Raw genomic sequence first — 19,589 nt, forward strand, 5'->3', positions numbered from 1 at the left:
ACTTAGATCATGGCTCTGCCATTTTCTAACTGTGCCCTCTGGGTAGTCACTGTTCTTCGCCTCACTTTGCTCACTTGCAAAATTGAGATGTTAGCGTCAATTTCATCAAGTACTCATTTAAATTAAGGTACTCAGAACAGTGCCTAGCACAGTGGTAGCTGCTTCATTATTTAATACAAATAAAAATAGCAAGTAGTTGTAGATTTAATTTGAATATACAGGTTTCCCCAACATGCTTAATCTTTGTTTGGTTGCAATTCTAGAAGGGAATCACACATAGAACAGCAATAATTTCATCCTAATATTTAAAAAAATTGTATCTTTATTGCTTTTTTGCTGATTATAAAAGTAAAATCAGCACCTTTAGTACTGAGGCAGAGCACCCAAAAAGGGAACAAATCTACAAGAACTCCTTACCACACTGAGTTGCCGTGCTGGTGGAATTCACTGGGAAGTGATCTATAGGGGTGATGCAGCTTTAATTCACTGGAGGATGAGCAGGGCCAGAATTAGAGTGATGCCTAGGACTAGATCTAGATAGATACCGAGGGCCTAATATTTAAGGTGTCACTCATTCTCAGATTTTATGCCCTAGGCGCCTCTCTTGCCTCACCATAGTCTCAGCTTTCAGGGGAGGGATAATGAGTGCCACTGGGTGTCCTATGCCACAGGAGCAAGCCTTGAGGTGCACACTGGAACTTAGAAGAGAAGCTCCTTCTTCTTCTAGAGTCCCTCCAGTGCCCTCTGCTGACAAAGCTTAACATCGTGCCAGCTGGTAAGAGATGTTCCAGTAACAGAAGTGGGACAGTAAAGAGTGAATTGAGAGCTGAAAGGCAATAAATTGGTAAATGGTTCAACCATCATAACATAACAGGTTTTTCTAACTGTCTAGTTGAATTCTGGTCTCAAAGTAGGTACACCATAAAAAAGCATTATGGAATTAGATAAATTCGACAGTGACATATACATGATTATGGCTTAAGAGATTCATCACACACAGTCCTGAGAAATCCTACAGTAAACTATTTTAACTTTGTTTAGTTTGACTATGAAACAGGTTGGTAGACCTGTTACCACATTGCAGGTGTATAGTATTATACAGGATTCCATTCTAAAGACATTCCCCCCCAAATTAGAATTAAGATAAGCATGCCCAATATCACAATTGTTACTTAGCATAGTTCTCTGGAATTTCTGGCCATTGCATTAAGAAGTAAAAGAATTTGAGGTATAATTATTGGAAGGAAGAAGGTAGTATCATTTGTGGGTAATATGATTGTCACTCAGAAATCCCAAGAAAATAATTTGAAAGACTATTAGAACTAATAAGTGAATTCAGTGGAATGGCTGATTAAAAGCTATTAATTAAAACCTCAGTAGCTTTCTGTAATCCCAGGAATGACAATATGAAGATTATTAATAGATAAGGGATCTTTTTTTGTGATTGACAACAAATGTATAAAATACCTAGTAATAAGCTTAACAAGAAATGTGCAGGACCTATGGGAGGAAAAGCTTGAAACTTTACTGAGCCAATTTAGTGACAGAAGAAGACTTGAATAAGTGGAAAGATGTAACGTGTTCCTGAATATTGTAAAATGTCGATTCTTGATAAATTAATTATAAATTTAAAGTAATTCTTCTATCAAAGCATCAAAGGAAATTAGAACTTGACCCTAGAAAACTGGTTTATGAACATGATAGTTTGTGAATGGAAGAATACAGATAGTCAAAAAACCCATGGAAAGTGTTCATTATTACTAGTAAACTACCAAATACAAGTTGTTTTTTTTTAATCTCAAACGCTAAATGATAAAGATTAAAAACAATAATATTTAAAGTTGTCAATGATACGGAAAAAGTGGCACCCTTATGTTCCTGGGAATATAAATAAATATAGTTATTCTGGAGGGGATTTTTTACAATATGAATCAAAATCCTTTAGAATTTGCTTTACTCTTTGATACAGCATTTTGATCTTTGGAAATTTATATATTGAGGAAATATCATGGATGTGTATAAAAATGTTATCTGTAGTGTTATTGCAATGTTATTTATAATAGTGTAACATTAGAAGTAACTAAAATGATTAGTATGAATATTAAAGACATAGGATTAATATTCACAATACAGTGTTAATGTAGACTACAAAGTAGTATATGGAGTAGTGAAATGTGGTTGCTGGAAGATTGACTCAGTCCATTTTCTGGGCACATGGTACTACAAAATTGTGAATTACCTCATGTGATAGTCTTTTGAGTTGCTTAAAGACAGTTGAAACTAAAAGTGTTAATTTGAGATGTATGTATACAAGTAAAAGACTAGAAAAATATAAAATGTTAGTAGTTGTTGTCTCTAAGTGGTGGGCTAATGGTGGTGGCTTTTATATTCTTATTTGTACTTTATATGTTTTTAAGATTTCTGTACTGAGCACGTTTACTTTTTCATAATTAGAAAATAAGTATTTAAATAGGTAAGATACATAATGGAAAAGCAAAGTCAGTAATATCATATGCCGCAGAGATTAAAATATATATCCATTGGAGTTTACTGCAGACTTTAGCAAAAGCAGTTTGAATATAATAAGACTGAAAACAAAGAAGCCAGATTGCAACATCGTAAGAAAATAGGAGATGAGATAGTGATTCCACTCTGGATCAGTGCCATCCAACAAATAAAATATGAGCCACATATTAATAATATATTTTATTTAACCCAGTACATCTAAAATATCATTCTAACATATGATTAATATAAAATTATTAATGAAATATTATACATTCTTTTGTTACATCTCAATTCAGACTAGTCATATTTCAAGTACTCAATAACCACATGTGGTTAGTGGCTACCATGCTGCACAGGGAAAGTTGAGACTGTTCTGTTTGTTGAGAAAGTAATGCCAAAGAGAGGATAGCTGGGGGGAAATGTGAGAATCCTCTAGTCCTTTGCAGTCCATTACAGCAGCAGAACCCTTTCCAATAGCTTATTGCCTCTTTAAAAATGAAATATTTTATGTAATTTTAAAGAAGTTATATAAATAGTAATATAATAATAATATAAGAAATATTATATGAATAATAATAAATGAAAAAAACTCTCATATCCTCCACCCTACTTAAGAAATAGAATATCCTGTGACCTGTGTGTCACTCAGTTGCAGTCTTAGATTGATTTTTTTTTTTTTCCTCCTCTCCTCCAGGTTTTGGTAAGAATAGTCTGAGCCGTAGAGGAAGAGTGATGCCTGGAAAGAGACGTCCTTATGGAGTTATCACTGGCCTTGCAGCTAGGAAAGCAACTGGAATTCGAAAAGGAATTAGTCCTATGAATCGACCACCTCTAAGTGACAAGGTAGGATGATGGCTAATCCTGAGTCAGAAACTCTTTTCCTTACAAATGAGTCTGTATTCAAAACAGAAACAGACTCAACAGACATAGAAAACAAACTTACAGTTACCAAAGGGGATGGAGAGGGGGGAGGGATAAATTAGGAGTATGGGATTGACAGATACAAATTACTATACGTAAAATAGATAAGCAACAAGGATTTACTGTATTATCACAGGGAACTATATTCAGCATCTTATAATAACCTATAATGGAAAATAATCTGAAATATATATATATTTATGACTGAATCACTTTGCTCTACACCTGAAACGAACACAATATGTAAATCAACCATACTTCAATTAAAAAAAGAGAAAGAAACCCTTTTCCTTTATTCGTACTAATATTTCTGTGAATGAGCTTGAGAGAGCATTTTATTTGAATATTTTGGGTTTTTTTAATATAGTACTTTGGGGCTTATATAAAAAATTCAATAATTAAATAATAATTATTGTCATTCATGAAGAATACCTAAATTTCCACATTCTCAAATATAAGTTTTTTTAGAGGTTCTTGACTTTCCCTGTGTGTGTGTGTGTGTGTGTGTGTGTGTGTGTGCAGTTTTTAACGGGATAGTGTGTGTCTGCAGTTTTTAACAGGTTATTGACGTATAATTTTATACTATAAAATTCATTTGTTTTAAGTGTACAATTCAGTGAATTTTAGAAAATTTATAGAGTTGAACAATCATCACAATAATTAATTTTAGAACATTTCTATCACTCTAAAAAGAAATCTCAAGTCCATTCACAGTCATACCCTGTGATATGCCCCAGGCAACCACTAATCTACTTGCTGTAGATATTTTATAAATTTGCCTTTCTGGCATATTTCATATACAGGCATACCTTGTTTTATTGTACTTCACTTTATTGTGCTTCACAGATACTGCGTCTTTTTACAAATTGAAGATTTTTGGCAACCCTGCACTGAGCAAGTCTGTTGGTGCCGTTGTTCCAACAGCATTTGCTCACTTTGTGTCTCTGTGTCACATTTTGGTAATTCTCGCAATATTTCAAACTCTTTCATCATTACATTTGTTATGGTGATCAGTGATCTTTGATGGTACTATTGCAAAAAGATCACAACTCGCTGAAGTCTGAGATGATGCGTAGCATTTTTAGCAATAAAGCATTTTTAGATTAAGGTATGTACGTTGTTTTTTTAGGCATAATGCTGTGGCACACTTAATAGACTACAGTATAGCATAAATATAAATTTTTATATATGGTGGGAAACCAAAAATTCATGTGACTCACTTTATTGTGATATTTGCTTTATTGCAGTGGTCTGGAACCAAATCCCCAGTAACTCCGAGGTATGCCTGTAAATGGAGTCATACAATAGTATGTAGGCTGGCATTTAGCCATAATACTTTTGAGGTTCATCATGTTGTAGCATGTCTCAGTACTTCATCTCTTTTTATTAGTGAATAATATTTCATTGTATGAATATTTTGTTTACCCATTCACCAGTTGATGGACAACATTTTGGTTTTTTCCACTTTTTTGGGTATTGTGAATATGTTGCTGTGAACATTGCCTGTAAGTCTGTATGGACACAGGTTTTCATTTCTCTTGGGTGGATACCTATCTCCCCTAGTTGATACTTTTAATTAGAGTTACAATTATTTACCCACCATAAATTAACTACTTTTCAAATCTTAACTGAATTTTTAATTACATCTCAATGAGTAATTTTTGAATTGGCTGTATAAAGCATTACTTAAAATAGTTTCACAAATGGTTTTTCTTTAACTTCTTACGTTTAGTAAGTCTGAGCCACCAAGGAATTTAATGTTCCACCCTGCTGTTTTTTAACCCCTTTTGTTTCTCTGATTATGAAAGTAATACATATTTTAATACAAAAATTCAGGACATTCATTTCTTAAATTGTCTTAAGTATCTGTATTCTGGTTAACCACAACTGTCTTCACCCCTTAACTTTTCAATTCTGCTATCACCAGCAGCTATTCTCTAAAACTTTATTACAGAACTTGCTCCAGTAAAAATTTTAAGTTACCACATGTGGTAGTCTTTTGAGTTGTTTAAAAATAGTGAAAATTGAAAGAGAATGTGCTGAATTGTGAGATCCTTTTATTTAAAGTTTGAATGATTTTGGAAAAGGTATGGTTTGAAATTTGCTGTTTCTTAAGAACCTTTCTCTCAACCTGAATACAGATTAATGTCTCAACAGAATCGACTGTGGTACTTGTGAAGCAGATCATTTTCTAGCAGTTTAGAAAATTTTTTTTTACATATAAGTAACTTAAACCATCCTCTTCTATTCATTAAAGAAATTACCTAAGTAAGTTAATTGTCCTTGAATTGCTGCATATACTTAGAAATTTTATACCATAAAAAAAGTCCTGACCACAATTAGACTTTTTGTTACTTTTTCTCTTCCTTTCCACAGTTTATATGAATTAGTGAGATTTTATTTCAATAAAAATGTACATTTTCTTACCTATGAAGTGAATTACTAAGTGGGAAAGATAGCATACTCATTTACATTACTAGTAATTACTGAGAGAGCAAATGGCTATGCCTGGAGAGGAACGGTTGTCTCTAAGAATGAATTTTCTTTTGTTTAGAGAAAGTCAGCTTAAAATATCTGCCAAGTAAAAGTTTGTAAGGGATTCTTCTACTGGAATATATAACCTTGTCAATGTCAATACTGTAACTTTTCTGTTTTAGGTTCACAGTTTCCTAAAACTGAGGGTATGTTATGTTTTGTAGAACTTTTAACTTGACTAATAATACTAAACCATTTAGTACTTCTGTGAACTTAAAAAATTTTTGTTGTTGCTGCATATATAGCAGTTATCTTCTGCTAATGGGTAGTTTTGATCTTTTGTCTGATTTTGACAGTTTATAAATACCTTATCTTCATACTATGGAATTCTGTTCAGCAATAAAAAAGGAATAAATGTTAATGTGCAAGACAGTGTGGGTACATCTCAAAACATCATGCTAAGCAAAAGAACACAAACACAAAACACTATGTACTATGATTCTGTTTATTTGAAATTGTAGAAAAGGCTAAACTATAGTGACAGATCAGTCATTGCCTGGGGTTAGAGTCAGGTGGGGGAAGGAAATTGACTGGAAAGGGGCACAGGGAAACTTTTAAGGGTAAGGGTACTGTTTTATATCTTGACTATGATGTGGTTCCATGATTACATGTAATTACCCAACTTCATCAAACTGTACACTTAAAATTTTATTGTATGTAAATATTACTTTAATAAATAGCATTAAAAATAAACTACCTTAATTTCTTTCCTTCAAGGAATAATTTTTATCTCAAAATTCTGTAAGAAAAACTTATCCTTAGATATTTTTTATAAACACTTTTATACACATGTACAAACCTTAGATTCATGGAACACAAATTCCCCATATATTAATGGATTGTTAAAGTTCTTGTCCATGTATTCATCATTTACTTCATGTTGACTGAATACTCAGTATGTCCTAGACGCAAGGGATTCTGCAGTAACCCAATAGAAAATCCCTGTCTTCATGGAGAACTCAAATATTAAATAATTTATCACACAAATAACTATATGATTATAATATGGCAGGTATTTTGAAGGAAAACAACATGTGACAGTAGTATCATAGAAGGAACTTTTACATTTACCTATAAAATGAGCCTTGGTATTTTTATTAAAGACAAAATACAAAGCTCGGAATGGACCATCATTAGTTTGATTTCATAGCATTTCTTCTGTACTCTTAATATTCTTTATTCCTCCATTTACTTCTTTTCCAAACATTCATGAAAATGAAGACTATTGTAATTTTTGTGGGTTTTAGTCAATCAATATTTATGTGATACTTCTCATATTCTTTTTTTTTTTAACTTTTATTGGAGTATAGTTGCATTACAACGTTGTGTTAGTTTCTGCTGTACAGTAAAGTGAATCAGTTACAGGTATACATATCTCCACTGTTTTTTAGATTTCCTTCCCATTTAGGTCACCACAGATCATTGAGTAGAGGTCCCCTGTGCTAAACAGTAGGTTCTCATTAGTTATCTATTTTATACTTAGTGGTGTATATATGTCAATCCCAATCTCCCAATTTGTCCCATTCCCCCCTTCCCCTCCTTGGTAACCATAAGTTTGTTCTCTACATCTGGACTCTATTTCTGCTTTGCTGATAAGTTCATCTGTACCATTCTTCTAGATTCCACATATAAGGGATATTATACGATGTTTGTTTTTCTTTTTCTGATTCACTTCACTCTGTATGACAGTCTCTGGGTCTACCCATGTCTCTGCAAATGGCACTATTTTGTTCCTTTTTATGGCTGAGTAATATTCTATTGTATATATATACCACATCTTCTTTATCCATTCCTCTGTCAGTGGACATTTACGTTGCTTCCATGTCCTGGCTATTGTAAATAGAGCTGCAGTGAACATTGTGGTACATGACTCTTTTTGAATTATGGTTTTCTCAGGTTATATACCCAGTAGTGGGATTGCTGGGTCGTATGGTAGTTTTATTTTTTGTTTTTTAAGGAATCTCCATACTGTTCTCCATAGTGGCTGTATCAATTTACATTCCCACGAACAGTGCAGGAGGGTTCCCTTTTCTCCACACCTGCTCCAGCATTTATTGTTTGTAGATTTTTTGATGATGGCCATTCTGACTGGTGTGAGGTGATACCTCATTGTAGTTTTGATTTGCATTTCTCTAATAATTTGCGATGTTGAGCATCTTTTCATGTGCTTTTTGGCCATCTGTATGTCTTCTTTGGAGAATGTCTATTTAGATCTTCCCCCCAGTTATTGATTGGGTTATTTTTTTGATATTGAGCTACATGAGCTGTTTGTATATTTTGGAGATTAATCCCTTGTCAGATTCTCAAAATATAAGAGAATCTAGATTAAATAAAAGATATAGTCCATATTGTCAGAGACTTTAGAAAAGACTTCATGGGAAATATGGAAACCTGAATTAGGCTTTAATGATGGACTGAATTTATATATGTAGAGGGAGAAAAAGTGGACATTTCCTGTGCTTATTTTCTATGACATTGAGTTTTCTTAATTCTTGTTTTTCTACTCAGACTTCTTTGCTATCACAACCTCCCTTTTTCCTTCTCACACATTTGTTTTGGATCTTGGCTCTCTTATCTCTTCACTTGATATCAAAATCATATTTATATAAAAGATTCCCTAATTTACATTTCTGGCTCTTTAGAGGGTTCTTCTCTTGAGCTCCAGAGCCATGTTTCCTCACCACCTGTGCATCCCTCAGAATACCTCAAACTGAACATAACCAAAATAGAAAAAAATTCATTCTTCTGCTTGAATTCTTCTTTTGTTGCAAGTATTTTAAGTGTAATGTAGTTATCTTTTTCGTCACTTAGACAGGAAATATTCAAGTTGTTTTAGCACAACCTGTACATCTAAGCAGTGGTCAGTCCCTGTCCATTCTGCCTCAGAAATGTTTATTATAGTACGGTATAGAGCAAAAAGCAATCTAATTAACATAGTTTCTTGCTTTCTGAAAGAATATAGAGCGATATTTTCCAGCGTTAAAAAGGAAGGCAAACCTTCTGAGACAAAATGAAGTACAGAGAAAACCAGTTGCAGCTCTCAAGAGACCTAACCAGTTAAATAGAAAGTAAGTACTCAAATATAAGACAGTGTTATGTTATACATCATAAATAAAGATGGACTTCTTGCCCTGAGAGTTCAAAGAAATGAATTTGTAGTGATGTTTGTAGGTATCTAGTCATTTTCAAGACAGATATTTGGGATGTCTGTTTGAAAATCCAATATGGAAGTATTCAGTAATAGCTTCATTATCTCTTGGAACCAGTGTTATTGATGAATTTAACTGATTATAAACGTTTTAAAAAAGCATAACTCTGTGTCTTTCTCTTTCTTGACATATAGAGTAAAATTGCAAAAGGTGATCGTTTTGGTAAAAACACCTCTTCCAGAATTATTCAAAATTGAGAATTCTGAAAGCTGAATTTGTTATATAGTCTCAGTGGCTCTTAATAAAGCAGTGTATGTTATTTGTGGGAAAAGCAAACCTGAAAGAATTTTGCATGAATGCTTCGTAAGCTGAAATTATTTTTCTATTAATTTAAAAAAGATATAACAGGGCTTCCCTGGTGGCTTAGTGGTTAAGACTCCACGCTGTCAATGCATGGGACCCGGGTTTGATCCCTGGTCAGGGAACTAGATCCCATATGCATGCTGCAACTCAGAGTTTGCATGCCACAACTAAGGAGCCCGCCTGCTGCAACTAAGGAGCCCACCTGCCCAACTAAGACCTGGCACAACCAAATAAATAAATTAAAAAAAAAAAAGTATAACAAAACTTAAAAATTGTGGCCTATCGTTATGGTATTCTGTTCTCTGTGAGGATAAAGTAGTTGACAGGCTGCAAAGTTTTCTTATTATTTCAGTTTCAAATGCCTTTTATTCATCTTTTATAGAAGATAATTCAAAGCAAAAAACCCTGAAATGAAGTTTTTGTATAAGTGGAATGGCTACAATTGCAGCTTTATTCAACTGTCATCTCTTTTTCTTTTGGGAATCATTTCGGAGTACTTTTTTGGAAAAGGGAAACTTCTCAAATAAGAGCTTGTCAATTACATGAACCATTAATGAGCCCATGTTAATTGGGCTGGCAGGGAAATTTTGCATTTGAGCTTCTATAAGTTTGGAGGTAAGATTAGGTGACCTGTTAAACATTTATTTATAAAAATAAATAAGTAGACAAAATTTGTTTTCTCATGTTTTACCAACTTTCTATAGAAACTAGAAAGGAATTGGTGAAAGTCAAGTCAAACATATAATTAAGATTACAATGTTCTAAGCAGGAGAGAGCAAACAGTGGAATAGTGTAAGTTTCTTGTGATTTATATTAATATATGAAGGTTTCTGAGTGAAGGAGAGAAAATTGGAAAAGATGTTATATTTCAAGATTTTCTCTTCATTTTTTGTTTTCAGCGGTTTGACCATGATGTGCCTAGGTGTGCTTTTCTTTGTACTAATCCTGTTCATAAATCTGTACATTTATGTCTTTTACCAAATTTAGAAAGTAGCATTAAAAATGTTATTTCAGTGTCTTCAGAAGAGACCTTACATGTCAGAATATTAGACAGTTGAATATTTGTAAGAAAAATTAGGTCAGAATTAACCACATTGTTATGTAGTCTGCTACAGAGGGAGGTATTTGTAAATCAGATCTCAATAGCTTCATGTAAACAAGGGTATAATTCAGAGTCTTTGTGTTTAGCGTACCTCAGATTTTCATCCTATGAATTTAAATATTTTTGTTTATCTTTTCAAGATGTTTGAAAGTTGTTAAGTGGCCCACACTATTCATGGTGTACGTGTTTTTGTTGCAGAAATAACATTCCAGCCAATTTTACCAGGAGTGGAAATAAATTAAGTCATCAGAAAGACACTCGTCAGGCAACTTTTCTTTTCAGGAGAGGCCTGAAGGTATAAAAAACCCTTGGTAGTGTTTTCTTTTTACCCAAACAAAGGATCCTGAACATCCACCTTTAGTAATCCTCAATCATAGACATGGCCCATGATTGAGGTAGGGTTTGGGTTTAGAATATGGAGAACATGACATTAGATTAATTCCTTTTTTTGTTTCTATTTTCTCTTTTGTTGTCCTCAGTGGCAGTGTCTTATAAGAATTTAACATGTTATTTAGGAATAAACTTTTTACTACTTGTTCTGATACAGGAACCTGAACAAAGAGGTGTTGTTAGAATAGGCACATGCCCCTCTCCTGCATTCACACACCACACTGGGTTATAAAGTTACAGAGCAGGGTAGCTCTTTGGATTCAAATCCTCTGCTTTCTATGGGATCCTCTGCTTTCTATGGGATCTACTGCTTTTTTTTTCCCTTCAGGTTCAGGCCCAGTTGAACTCAGAACAACTGCTAGACGATGTAGTAGCAAAGAGAACTCGTCAGTAAGTTTCAATTTGTTTTTCAAGATGTCATTTCAAAACTCCCAGAATAGTAGTGACCCAAATTACTTTGTACCCCAGTCGAAAAGAAATTAAATGAGACCCAAAGTGAATTAACCATTGAGCCTGAAATAAATAAATCCTATGTTGTTTTTGGTTTTTCCCCCAAAACCTTTTTCATTTTCACATGTCAGTATTGTAAGTTTTAGCACCAAATACATTACTCTGTATTTTAATTTTTTTCTCGCCTGTTTATTCCTTTTTAATGAAACAGCTCTTTATTTTTTTATAACTACTTTCATACAAATGAACCAATTCAGGGAATAAATAGAATAAAATCCAGTAGCGCTTTTAGAAAATTTATAGATTTTTAAAAACAATAGGATGTTTTCTTTTCACATATTGTTTTTTCCTCCCAACCCCGTGAAGGTTTTTTTCAAGAATGTATTTTTGTCTGTTAGAATTGCACTCCCCAAGTGTGAGTTGTAACACTCCATCAATATGATCAGGTTTTAAAATTAAATCATTTAAAATTATGGCTACTTCTGTGAAAACAGAGCATATAAAACATGATCATTGTCCAGATATGATGCCATCTATAATGGGCATGATTTTGAGCAATTGGCGTGTCAGAAAGGCAACTATTTGAACTTGACGCTGGCAATATTCTTTTGCACAGGAGTCAGACATTGGAAACCAAAAGAAAGGAAATAATGATCATGACATATTTGCTTCTGCAATAAACAGTATTTACATAATTGTAATAATGTAAATGCAGCTTATTTGTTTTGAACTTTAAGAATCAATCTGTAGAAGAAAGCACAAAATACTTAATTTGGTAACAGTGTGATATAAATGTCAGATTTTGACCAACATAAATATAAAAGTAAAGCTGATAAAAAGTGAGAGGTACAAAATGGGTGAAGAGCTGGAGGGAAGGAATTAGAGATGCTACTGTCCGTTTATACAAAGTGGGTAGGGGATAATGTCAAGAGACACTACTAAAAAAAGAGATTTTAGTATATTTAAAGTTATAATGGAAGTAAAATAGTGATATAGCCATCAAAACGTTTAGAGGTAGGAAGAGAAACTAGAGGATAGTGTAATGAGCTGAATCCTTACCATAGCAAGATAGTATTACATATGCATTTTGTTTAGTGAACTGGAAGTAACTAACTAGCAAGCAGGAAAAACAGGAAAGGTTAAAAGTGCTGCCTCTGGGGAGCAGAAAGGGAGAATAGTGGGGTAAAGGACTGTTGTTTCTTATTAGAAGCCTTTCTGTATTATTTGATTTTTTTATGTGCATATATTTGTTACACTGAAAAATATTTAATAAATTCAGGTGTCTAGTTCTTACACCCAGGATGCTGATTAATTATATCATGGTGGGGCCCAGGTGTCTGTATATCCTAAAAAACTAAGAAAAAGTAATGGCTACTTTAAAATGTATGTTTTAATGTGGAATACACTATAGGATTCATAAACTGTCATTTTAATGAAATTTTTGGTTTTTTGAAACTAGGTGGCGGACTTCCACCACAAATGGAGGAATTTTGACTGTATCCATTGATAATCCAGGAGCAGTGCAGTGCCCAGTGTAAGTCTTTTTTAGATTTTGCAAAAATTATAACTTCTCTATATAAGATAATAGAGAAATATTTGACTTTTCTTCAGAGTATGATGGTTATGTTAGGATAAACTGAGACAAGGGTAAAAAGTAATACTTGTGGTATAAAGTGGAAATAGTATAATATAAAATTAAAGGTAGGGGATTCCCTAGTGGTCCAGAGGTTAGGGCTTGGCAGGCGCTTTCACTGCTGAGGCCCAGGTTCAATCCTTGGTCAGGTGGAGAACTAAGATCCCTCAAGCTGCACAGCATGGCCCCCCAAAACAACAAACAAAAAAATCAAAAATAGCAAAAAAAGTTAAAAGTAAAAGCTCCCTGATTCCTGGTTCTACAGCCCCAAAGTAACCACTTTTAACAATTTCATATATTTATTTAAAAATTGGTGCCCATATAACATACTATGTACATCTATTTCTTGTGTATAATCATAAATGAGATAATACCATGCATACTTGCTCCCTTCTCCCCCTCCCCCCAGTATGCTTTGGACTTCTGTACTTTTCATTACAAACAGATCTACCTTCTTTTTAAAGGCTTCATAATGTATTCTTTTATCTAGATGACCTTAATTTAGTTAACCATTCCATTATATGTATTGCATTATAAACTTTCTAGGTTGAAGCCGGAAGTGATGTTGCCTAGGGATGGGGGGTGAACTGAACCCCGATTTGACAGGCAAGATGTGAGACTTAAAGCACAGGGCCGGAGGTCAAGGATGCATTTCAAGAAAGTTCTAAAACCATATCATCAAATTCAGCCTGATAGTTGACCTAGCCATAGACCAGACCATAACTGGCACTCTTAAATTTTTCACATCAAAAAGTATCAGGAATGAAAATCTAAGCTCTATACTTAAAATTTAAAGTCCTGTATCAGCCAGTAGTCTAGCAGATTGGCTAGTTTCTTGGAAATTCTTGCAGACGTACTCAGGCTTCTAACACAGCAGAGGAAAATATCTCTTTGTTGATATTTTTCACATTATGTGTGTGACCCATTAGTAGGTTATGAAATCAGTTCTGTGAGATGTGATGAACATATTGTAAAAATAAAATAAAATAATAAAATTTTTTTTCAACTTTCTAGGTTTATGGAGTTTTGTTTTTAACTATCTAGCCATTTTAATGATTGAAATGAAAACCTAGGATGATTCTCTACGATTTTAGAGGTTGCTTTATTTTAGTAGAAGATCAAGACTTGGACATCGCCAATCCTTCCAAATTGTTGAAAAGTTTGTAGTTCTACTTACAGAGGTATTCTGTGAGCGATTTATAAATTTTAGTCTCTAGATTAGTCAGTCAAGAACCAAGTATTTTTTTGAATTCAGCAAGGTTGCGGGATACAAGATCAATATTCAGAAATCTGTTGTGTTTCTATACACTATAATGAAAAGCAGAAAGAGAAAGTTAAAGAAAAAAAAATCCCATTTAAAATTACATTTAAAAAATACCTAGGAATAAACTTAACCAAGGAGGTGAAGGACCTATATGCTGAAAACTATAAAACGTTGATGAAGGAAATTGAAGATTATTCAAAGAAATGGAAAGATAATCCCATGCTCTTGGATTGGAAGAATTAATATTGTTAAAATGACCATATTACCAAAAGCAATCTACAGGTTTAATGCAATCCCTATCAAAATACCCAGGACATTTTTCACAGAACTAAAACAAACAATCTTAAAATTTATATGGAACCCCGAAAGACCCCAAATTACCAAAGCACCTGCTGAGGAAAAAAGAACAAAGTTGGAGGTACGACCCTACCAGACTTCAGACTATACTACAATAGTCAAAACAGCATGATATTGGCACAAAAAAGGACACATAGATCAATGGATCAGAATAGAGAAATAAAAGCCATGTACCTATGGTCCATTAATCTATGAGAAAGGAGGTAAGAATGTGCAATGGAGAAAAGACAGTCTTTTCAACAAGTGGTGCTGGGAAAACTGGACAGCCACATGTAAAACAATGAAATTAGAACATTCCCTCACACCATATACAAAAATAAACTCATAATGGTCTAAAGACCTAAATGTAAGACATGAAACAATAAAAATCCTAGAAGAGAAAAAAGGGGAAACACCCTGACATAAATCACAGCAGTATTTTCTTGGATCAGTCTCCCAAGCCAAAAGAAATAAGAACAAAAGTAAACAGATGGGACCTAATTAAACTTAAAAGCTTTTGCACAGCAAATGAAACCATAAACAAGACCGAAGGACAACCCTCAGAATGGGAGAAAGTATTTGCAAACGAAGCAACTGACAAAGGATTAATGTCCAAAATATACAAGCAGCTCATGCAGCTCAATATGAAAAAAACAGCCCAATCCAAAAATGGCTAGAAGACCTAAACAGACATTTCTCCAAAGAAGATATACAGGTTGCCAACAAACACATGAAAGGATGCTCAAGATCACTAATCATTAGAGAAATGCAAATCAAAACTACAATGAGGTATCACCTCACACCAGTTAGAATGACCATCATCAAAAAATCTACAAACAATAAATGCTGGAGAGGGTGTGGAGAAAAGGAAACCCTCTTGCACTATTGGTGGGAATGTAAATTGTTACAGCCACTATGGAGAACAGTATGGAGGTTCCTTAAAAAACTAAAAATAGAACTACCATACGACCCAGCAATCCCACTACTGGGCATATACCCTGAGAAAACCATAATTCCAAAAGAGTCATGTGCCACAATGTTCATTGCAGCTCTATTTACAATAGCCAGGACATGGAAGCCACCTAAATGTCCATCGACAGGTGAATGGATAAAGAAGATGTGGCACATACATACAATGGAATATTACTCAGCCATAAAAAGAAACGAAATTGAGTTATTTGTAGTGAGGTGGTTGGACCTAGAGACTGTCATACAGAGTGAAGTAAGTCAGAAAGAGAAAAACAAATACCGTATGCTAACACATATATATGGAATCTTAAAAAAAAAAAAGTGGTTCTGAAGAACCTAGGGGCAGGGCAGGAATAAAGATGCAGACCTAGAGAATGGACTGGAGAACATGGAGAGGGGGAAGGGTAAGCTGGGATGAAGTGAGAGAGTGGCATTGATATATATATATACTACCAAATGTAAAATAGATGGCTAGTGGGAAGCAACCACATAGCACAGGGAGATCAGCTCTGTGCTTTGTGTCCACCTAGAGGGGTGGGATAGGGAGGCTGGGAGGGAGACGCAAGGTGGAGGACATAAGGGGATATATGTATATGCATAGCTGATTCACTTTGTTATAACGCAGAAACTAACACACCATTGTAAAGCAATTATACTCTAATAAAGATGTTTAAAAAAAAACACACATAATGGTCTAAAGACCTAAATTTAAGACATGAAACAATAAAACTCCTAGAAGAGAAAAAAGGGAAAACACCCTGACATAAATCATCGCAGTATTTTCTTGGATCAGTCTTCCAAGCCTAAATAAATAAGAACAAAAATAAACATATGGGACCTAGTTTAACTTAAAAGCTTTTGCACAGCAAAGGAAACCATCAACAAAATCAAAAGACAACCTACAGAATGCAAGAAAATATTTGCAAATGATGTGACTGACAACAGGTTAATATTCAAAATATACAAACAGTTCATACAACTCAATACCAAGAAAACAAACAATCCAGTCAAAAGGTGGGCAGAAGACCTGAGTAGACATTTTTCTAAAGAAGGTATACAGATGGCTAGCAGGCACATGAAAAGATGCTCAGCAGTGCTAATTGTTAGATGCAAATCAGAACTACAGTGAGGTATCACTTCACCTGTCAGAATGGCTGTCATCAAAAAGTCTACAAATAACAAATGTCGGGAAGGATGTGGAGAAAAGGAAACGGTTGGGATATTGTTGGTGAGAATGTAAATTGGTGCATCCACTGTGGAAAACAGTATAGAGGTTTCTTAAAAACTAAAAATAGGAACTTCCCCCGTGGGCCAGTGGTTAAGAATCTGCCTTCCAATGCAGGGGACGTGGGTTCGATCCCTGGTCAGGGAACTAAGATCCCACATGCTGTGGGGCAACTAAGCCCGAGCACAGTGCAACTGCTGAGCACGTGAGCCACAACTAGAGAGCCCACATGCCGCAACTAGAAAGCTCACCCACTCTGGAGCCCACGCACCACAACTAGAGAGAGAAGCCCACACACTGCAACAAAAGATCCCATGTGCCGCAGTGAAGATCCCACATGTTGCAACTAAGACCCGATGTAGCCAAAAATAAAGTAAATTAAAAAAAAAAAACTAAAAATAGAACTACCATATCCAGCAGTTCCAATCCTGGGTAGATAGCTGGAAAAAACGAAAACACTAAATCAAAAAGATATGTGCATCCCAATGTTCATAACAGCACTATTTACAGTAGTCAAGACATGAATGGATAAAGAAGATGTGGTGTGTATATATATATATATGTATGTATGTATATATATCTACATACATGTATGTATGTATGTATATATGTATACAATGGAATATTAGCCATAAAAAAGAATGAAATGCTGTTATTTGCAGCAACCTGGATGGACCTAGAGAATGTTATGCTTAGTGAAATAAGTCAGAGAAAGACAAATACTATATGATATCATTTATATGTGGAATCTATTATAAAAAAATAATACAAATGAATGTATATACAATGCAGAAACAGACTCAAAAGGGGAGAGAGAAGGGAGAAGGAAAAAATTAGGTGTTTGGGATTAATGTACAAATTACTATATATAAAATAGATAAGCAATGAGGATTTACTATGTAGCACAGGGAATTATACCCATTATCTTGTAACAACCTATAATGGAATATAATCTGCAAATACTGAATCACTATGCTCTATACCTGAAACTAACACAATATTGTAAATAACTATACTTTCAAAAATAAAAAGAACCAGGTTTTTGGTTTTTTTTTTCTTTTGAGAATGTAAATAAAATAGCCTTCATACATTTGAACATGTGTACAAGTCAAGATGTCTTATGTACCAAATGATTTATTTTTCTTCTTTTGATTGTTAAACTGGTCTCTTTTTAATTTTTTTCTGGTAGAACTCAGAAACCACGATTAACTCGTACTGCTGTGCCCTCATTCTTGACAAAACGGGAGCAATCTGATGTAAAGAAAGTTCCTAAAGGTGTCCCCCTTCAATTTGACATAAATAGTGTTGGAAAACAGGTAAATTTTTTTTCCCTGTATTTCTCTGGGCTGTTCACTGAAAACATTTTAATTAACAAAACAAATGTTGTATAATGAATTAAATAGGATATCCTAATGCTCCTCAACCCCAGGAAACCACTGGTCTATCTGTTTTCTGTCTCTAGATTTGCCTATTTCAGACGTTTCATGTGAATGGGATCATATAATATGTGAACTTTTGTGATGGGCTTTTTTCATGGTTTATCCATAATGAATATCAGTTGTGTTTTTTTTTTATTGCTGAATAACATTCCACCATATGGATATACTGTGTTTTATTTATTTATCAGTTGATGGACATTTGGATTGTTTCCATTCTTTGTCTATTGTGAATAATGCTCCTCTGAACATTCATGTACATATGCTCACACAAAAACCTGTACATTCACATACATTTGTGTGTTTGTATATGAGTATATGTTTTTATTTCTCCTTGGTAAATACCTAAGAGTGGATTGCTAGTTCATATTGTAATTCTGTGTTTAACCTTTGAGGAAGTACCAGATTGTTTTCTGGAGAAGTAGCTGCAGAACCATTCCTACCAGCATGTAAGAGGGTTCTAAATATTTCCATGTCCTTGCCAACATTTGTTATTATCTATCATTTGATTTTAGACATTCAGATGCAGGTGAAGTGGTATATCTCACCATGGTTTTGACAGTTTTTGTATTAACCTTGTATCTCGTAATCTTGCTAAAATTCACTTACTACTTTTAGTAATTTTATAGATTACTTAGGATTTTAGAGTTTCTTTCCAGTCTTTAAACCTTTTCTTTTTCTTCTTTATTATAATGGCTAAGACCTTCAGTTCTGTGTTGAGAGCATGTTTGCTTGCCTTGTTCCCAGGCTTGAGGAGAAAGCATTAAGTTTTTCACCATTAAGCATGATGTTAGCAGTAGGTTGTTTTTAATCAGATTGAGGAAGTTCCCTTCTATTTGTAATTTGCTGAGAATTTTTATTTGTTGCATTTTGTCATTGACATAAGAATCTTTGGAACTGAAGATAAGAATTTCTGTATGGAAGGAAATTCGACCAAATTTATTTTGCTGATTTTTATTTTATTTTGTCACTTGTTACTTTCCTTTCAGAAATGAAGTATAATTGGGGTGCTTTTTCTGCTATTAATCAAAACCAGATTTTGATTTGAATTTGATTTAAGTATTTGTAATGAACTCAGAAATTAAAGAAAATTTGTTTCAAAATATTCACAAATCTAAATAACTTTTATCAGAGGCATCACTAGAGTTGGTGGCAGTGTTTGCAGACCCTAAAAATAATTCAAATAGAGAAATCTTTGGGTATATACTTGTAAGCATTACAGCGTATGTGTTTTATATAGTACATAATATTATAATGGTTAGGAGATAGGGTTTCTGAGTCAGTTTCAATTCTAAAGCTGCAAGTAGG

At 34.0% G+C, this 19,589-nt stretch overlaps 1 protein-coding gene across 2 annotated transcripts in view; it reads left to right on the forward strand.

Moving 5' to 3' along the window:
• Nucleotides 1–19,589, forward strand: part of FYTTD1 (forty-two-three domain containing 1) — a 32,393-nt gene that overhangs the window by 10,528 nt on the left and 2,276 nt on the right. Inside the window, exons 3-8 of one of the 2 annotated variants that reach the window (XM_067738623.1) lie at nt 3,203–3,351; nt 8,920–9,032; nt 10,777–10,873; nt 11,297–11,358; nt 12,878–12,952; nt 18,035–18,161. In XM_067738623.1, the coding sequence (XP_067594724.1) occupies nt 3,203–3,351; nt 8,920–9,032; nt 10,777–10,873; nt 11,297–11,358; nt 12,878–12,952; nt 18,035–18,161 (623 nt within the window). The remainder of the gene's footprint in view (nt 1–3,202; nt 3,352–8,919; nt 9,033–10,776; nt 10,874–11,296; nt 11,359–12,877; nt 12,953–18,034; nt 18,162–19,589) is intronic. The other variant, XM_067738624.1, reaches the window with a different exon arrangement.

This window comes from Pseudorca crassidens, chromosome 5 (genome assembly GCF_039906515.1).
Source record: "Pseudorca crassidens isolate mPseCra1 chromosome 5, mPseCra1.hap1, whole genome shotgun sequence".
Classification (NCBI taxonomy): Eukaryota; Metazoa; Chordata; class Mammalia; order Artiodactyla; family Delphinidae; genus Pseudorca; species Pseudorca crassidens.